Source organism: Triplophysa dalaica, chromosome 17 (assembly GCF_015846415.1).
Source record: "Triplophysa dalaica isolate WHDGS20190420 chromosome 17, ASM1584641v1, whole genome shotgun sequence".
Lineage (NCBI taxonomy): Eukaryota > Metazoa > Chordata > Actinopteri > Cypriniformes > Nemacheilidae > Triplophysa > Triplophysa dalaica.
In genome coordinates, this window is record NC_079558.1 from 19,649,167 (window position 1) to 19,655,618 (window position 6,452).

Below are 6,452 nucleotides of genomic sequence, written 5' to 3' on the forward strand. Positions count from 1 at the left end.
TTAGTAAGATTTGCTTAAAGTACGATACTTTTATATATCCGTTTGAACAGGTATTCATTTAGCAGACATGACCTACACATTCACACATTCACAGATATCCAGACAATGTTTTATGAAAAAAGTGCATAAACCACACATACACCACATAAACCACATAACCCACACAACCCACAAATAAACCACAAAACCCACACATAACCCACACAACCCACACATAAACCACAAAACCCACATATAAACCACATAAACAACACATAAACCACAAAACCCACACATAAACCACATAAACAACACATAAACCACATAAACAACACATAAACCACAAAACCCACACATAAACCACATAAACAACACATAAACCACAGAACCCACACATAAACCACATAAACAACACATAAACCACAGAACCCACACATAAACCACATAAACAACACATAAACCACATAACCCACACATAAACCACATAAACAACACATAAACCACATAACCCACACATAAAGACTGTTGTGTGTGAGAAACACAATATGTGTCTGTCTGTCTGTCTGTCACAGTGAATCTGTCCTGATCTGACATTTCCAACCAGGGCTGTCACAGTATTGACAATAACTCTGATTTATAAAATATATAATTATTGTGATAATTTAATAAACTTGTTTAAGCTTTTGCCTCGAGAGTCACAATGATGTCAAACTCTCCCCTGCCAAATATTATGCTCGTATTTTAAGTGTAATTCTATTGGCAAAACACAAAAAAAGAGAGAAAACACACACACACAAAATCACTTTAGACTACTGGTAAATGTAAAACCCCTCTTAGTTATATAAACCCTAATTTGTTATCGAATCAGTTTATTGTTCTCATATTGTTTCTCTGGATAAAAACTATCTGCTAAAATCCTAAATGTTGGCTAAATGTAAATATGATATCATACAATAGTATTGTCTTTTACTATTTACATTTTCAATAGTCTAGATATAGGACTAACTATTGTGAATTCTTTTCGTGAAATTCTGATATTGTGACTGACAGCCCTATTTCCAACATATACATAACTCATATTATTATATTCTAATCACATTACTATTTACAATTACTATAAATTAATATTTAGCTTTTTTGTAAACCTTTGTTTACATGGTATTGTGTGTCCGTTTTATACATCTCTCTCTTTTTCTTTCGTTCTTTATATAAACATTAGCACTACTTGTACGCAGCCCAATTATGTAATCAATGATTTACAATTTTTGTAATGCCAATTGAAAACTGAGAGAGAAGGAGTTTAGATTTTGTGTACTAATTTCTAATTATTTTATACGGCTGATGTTTAGAGAATTACATTTTCTAGTTTGAAGACACACTGTTATCTGTAGGACATGAATGAACGACGAACGAACGAATAAAGCAAAATTACTGTTAAACAAAGCAGTAGAAGCTGTCCAATCAGCGTTGAGCGTTAGTTTGATTAGCGCGCCACGTCATCAGCACGCAAATGAGCGATCTTCAGGCGCAGAGAGAGAGAGACGCGCATGAGCGCGCGGGTGGATCAGGTAGGCACGTGCGTTTAATGTTCATGTTTAACAGTGACAGCATCGAACACACTTACAAATCAAATCACCTCCGTCATAAACTCTGATGTTCAGTTGAGTTCTCAGCTCGCTCCTGTAGGTCTCGATCTGTTCTCATGGCGATTATCAGATCTGTGTCCGATTCATTCTCTTCTCATCCCTCTATTGTGTTGTTGACCCCCGGGACGGAAGAGATTCTTCCTAATCCAACTTGTTTTCTCGGTCTTGCTGAGTGAGAAAATCCCTCAAACCTGAAAACATCCACATGCTTTCCACTGTTAATCACTGCAATCGCTTACAACTGATATCGACACATTTGATCAACTTAATTTAAGTCAAACAATAAATTACGTTTATAACAAAAGTATAATAAACGAAAAGGTCTCACAATATAGACTTTATATGACAAAAGAACGTGCCGTGAAAAGTCATTTCATGAGTGTTTATTTGTTCATTGACGTTTCAACTTTTGAAAGTATACAGGCCTATTTAAAATGTAAGTGACCTTTAATGGTATGTTTGCCTGTTTATACACAAGGAGAAAGTGTTGCAAATGAAACATTAATACCAATGGGGCGAGAAACAAGTGTTCTCTAAAGACAACAAGCGATTAAATTATAAAATGACCCTTCTGCGAAATAAAAGCCAGATTCTGTCAGATGAATCGAGTTGAGCTGTTTAAATGTGTGTCACTCGTTTAATACTCATTACTTTACAATTGATTTTAACTCGTTTTTCTATAAACCTTATTGTGGATTGGGTTCATATGATTATATTCGCAGAATAAAAGAAAGTGGGACCTTTATTGTTGTAGCCTACTTAAGCGTTTTGGGGGATTTAGATATTAAAAAAGTTCTGTGCGTTTGGTCATTTCAAATTAAATCAGCTGAAAATTATTTTCTAGTTAAATTTAAACATAATTTAACTGACATTTTGTTTCAAATGATACATAATTAATTCTTGTATTAGAGTTACAGCATAATGGTTAAATCAGGTCGAAATTATTCCTGTCATCAGCTGCGCCTGTAGACTTGCATATTATTATTAAAATACAATTTATCATATTTTAGAAATGCAAAATAAACAATCAACCTCGACAATTAAGTCTGTAAATATTTAAACGTAATCTGTATAAATATTTGCCACAATAAATAAGAGTTAGTGTTTGAATTTCTTCTCTCTCTAGTGAGATTTTTCTCTCAAAAATGTTTTTAATGGTAGGCTATTATTTGTTATTATTAAAGACGGTTATTTAAAACAATTGCAGACTTTATAAACGTGCACATTCATTCGTGCTCGCGCGCGTTTTATAGAGGAATGGAGCTCATTGAGTGTTGTGCAGTAGAAAGTTCTGTGCTGATGTTTATCATTAGGAGTGTTATTTACAGCAGCGATACCCCCCCCCCCCCCCACACACACACACACACACATCCCCCACGCTGATCGCGCTCATTCTCTCTCCCATTACGCAGCGGGATTGACATGAAACTGTGAATTGTTTGCTGCTCAAACAGAGTTGACCTGGAGCCAGCAGTCTGACCATACCTGCCCCCCCACACCCACTCGCCCACCCATCTACATCAGCATGACAAAGCATTGGGGGGGTCCGGGCATGTTGGCACCAGCAGTGTTCACTGTAGCACGAGCGCATCTCGAGTCTCACCTTGACTGTCGAGATCCGTCATCCACACCCGGCTGGCGTTACTCCACCGAGCCCACCATCACCTCCTCATCATCATCTGTGGATAAAGTGATGGCGCAGGACTCGTGTAAACACACTTCGTGGGAACTTCAGGATGGACACGTGAACGGAGGAAAGAAGAAGAACTATCAGCGTTACCCCAAACCTCCGTATTCATACCTGGCGATGATCGCCATGGTCATCCAGAACTCTCCCGAGAAGAAACTCACACTAGCAGAGGTATGACACATTCTTATTGACTCCAGAGAATCAACACTGCTCGTGCCTTTACTACTGCCCACACAGAAAAGAACCCTCGAGTGTCAAACATAAATGCGCTAAATGTGTTTTCATCAGTCCGTAAGTCTGCGTGCGTACCTCTCTGCATCACCTTGACTATAAAGATTGTAATCTGTATTTATCATTTAAATGCTTTGGATAATCCGACACAAGTGTTTTAAAATACGTTTCTCTGTACCCGTCGCTTGCAGATCTTTAGCATTAACATGAATCTACATAAGGAAAGTGGAGGAAAGGGAGATTGTGGCCTGTGAATGGGTTTGTGATCGAGTGTCACGCTGAGCGCAATTACAAGCGCATCACACTCTCCTTAAAGACACACCAACACCATCACTTCATACACAACATTTCATATCGACTTTTAATTCATTTTTCTTATTGGTTTAATGAGCCCTTTATGATACTAAACACGTCACAATGTTTGATTCTGAATGTTTGTGAGAGTCAGAACTTTCTTTTTCAAACTCAACATTTTCTCATCGTCTACTCACCACCTTGTCAGTTTAGACCTGTAGGATTTCCCTTCTTCTGCAGAACACAAAGCAGGCTACATATTTTGAAAAATGTCCTCGTTGACTTGCATTAGTTTTGTGTCCATACAACAGAAGACCAACTGATTTTGGCTACCAGCATTTATTTTAAAGATCTGCTTTTGTTTTCTGCAGAAGAAAGAAAATCACACAGGTTTAAAATGACAAGAGGGTGAGTAAATAATGACAGAATTATACCGTTCCTTTCAAAAAGAACTGAATGTTTATAATTGAAATATCAGCAAGTGACAACAACATGAAGCCAAGAAATTAGAAAACGATGAAAGAGTCGAATAATGTATTGTAAGTGTAGTCCTCGAGAGTGTGTGAATCTTCTGGTGAATAATGAATATTCCCTCTCTCTCTTTCTCTCTCAACAGATTCTGAAGGAGATCAGTGCACTGTTTCCTTTCTTCAAGGGAAATTATAAAGGCTGGAGAGACTCTGTGCGACACAATCTCTCCTCATACGACTGCTTTGTTAAGGTGTGTGTGTGTTTCTTTGCTTCTGGACTTTTGTGAGTCACAACTGTTTATCCATAATTGAACGTCTTTGTGTCCTCTCTCTCTCTCTCTAGGTGCTAAAGGATCCCGGTAAACCGCAGGGTAAAGGCAACTTCTGGTCTGTAGAAGTGAGCAGAGTTCCCTTGGAGCTGCTGAAAAGACAAAATACAGCCGTTTCCCGTCAGGACGAAACCATCTTTGCTCAGGATCTGGCTCCGTATATCTTTCAAGGTTACTCTCAGGGAAACAAGGCCATGCAGGCGTCTGCTAACCTTCATCTGGTCTCCGCTTCCTCCCGCCACAGCCCTTCTCCATCGGAGGACCCCTGCCGTCCCAAACTGGAGTCAAAGTTTGCCATCGATTCTCTCCTGCATAGCCTCCAGCCGGCCGCTTCTGCTGGGAACGGACAGAGAGAGAGGGACAGTTGGAGGGCTGAGCCCCCCCCGCACACCCGTTCGGCCTCCCCTCCACGCCCGTCCAACACCTTCTACAACTGCAGTTCATCAGCCAGCTCAGCCAGTCCCACCTCCGATCTGTCAGATGAGGATTGGAGAGGGGCTGTGCGGGTCTGGAAGAGATCCAGTGACCGAGAATCCACGTCGAACGGATACACAGACTCTTTACCCCCGTCCAACAAAAACGCCAAACGAGGCTCCACCCCTCCTTGGGAGCTTCCCACGTCTTACGCCAAATACACGCCCCCTAACACGGTGGCCCCGCCGAGCATGCGCTTCAATGGCAACCCGTTCGTGCCTCTGGGCGGCCTTCCGTTTTACAGTTACGGAGGTGCCAATCACCTGATCACGGCGATGGGTCATGCGTACTGGCCCATCCTACCGAGCGGCCCGGTTTCCATACAAGCGCCGCCCCTCCTCATGGACTTGGACAGCATGCTGCAATCTGTTCCGCCCAATAAGAGCGTGTTCGATGCCCTAAGTCCCACCAGTCAGACTGCTCATGCCCCTCCCACCCAGTATGCCCTTCAGAACGGACCTTCGCTTTGTAAATACTCGCTGTGATGAATGAAATGAGTGGATTCAGCGACTCCCGCCTCTCTTTACAAATGTACTGAAAACATTGTTGTGTTGTTTCTACATCAGCCTCACAACTGTTTGTTTATTTTCATGTTGGAACTCTTGTGTGCTTGTTTTTATGGATTGTGTTGCAGTTTGTTTTCATATGAAATTCTCAACATCTGTCAGTGTTAATGGAGGTAATGGTTTTCTTTTTTAATATTTGTTTTTCATTTCTCATCATCAATGTGAGTTTTTTTTTACCCCACTCAACTCGGCTGAAGTCAGATCAGTCATGTTATCAGTCCAGTGTTGTTTTTTCTGGCTTGCGTTCACATGTCATGATTCAGTGTTTTTATCAGTGGACTCCGTGTCTTTACGCCTTATCTTAAGGCTCCTCTGTTCTGCATCACTGGAGAGATTTCACACAAACTCTCACTGATATTAAACTGCTCTTCACATTTCTCTGAAATATCACTTGTGTTTTACTGAAATGATGCAGGTCTTGTTACAAGTGTCAAGTCCAGAGGTTGATATAAAACATCAGGTGGTGATGGGTTTGTTTGATCGGTGAATTGTGCTGGTGTTTCTGCGTCTGGTGAACGTCAAGCTGAACCTCCTGCTGTTGTTCTCCTCCCCCGGCCCTAATACAGATCCTTCTCTGATCTCACTTATTTTTATCTTCACTACTCTTAAGAATTTCTGTTAACATAGTATAAATCTGGATAGTATTTTTCTGAAGTTACTCTGCTGGGCTTTTTTTCTGAAAATATGAGCAGATACATCTCTGTAAAAGTTATTCAGTGAGATGAAGAGCATTTCTGTATTCAGCATGAGAATGAACACATAGATTTACCCAA

General features: G+C 40.4%; 1 protein-coding gene across 2 annotated transcripts; it reads left to right on the forward strand.

Annotated features, from left to right (window-relative positions):
• The first annotated feature begins 1,507 nt into the window (after positions 1-1,507).
• foxh1 (forkhead box H1) lies at positions 1,508-6,422 on the forward strand. Of its 2 annotated transcripts, none has more exons than XM_056771481.1 (4): positions 1,508-1,547; positions 3,038-3,486; positions 4,457-4,561; positions 4,654-6,422. In XM_056771481.1, exons 2-4 carry the CDS (start codon positions 3,151-3,153, stop codon positions 5,596-5,598), a joined length of 1,386 nt encoding a protein of 461 aa, XP_056627459.1. In that variant the 5' UTR covers positions 1,508-1,547; positions 3,038-3,150; the 3' UTR covers positions 5,599-6,422. The 2 variants fall into 2 exon arrangements, with proteins under 2 accessions (XP_056627459.1, XP_056627460.1); XM_056771482.1 differs by having other exon boundaries at positions 1,511-1,547; positions 3,080-3,486.
• Positions 6,423-6,452: the final 30 nt, after the last annotated feature.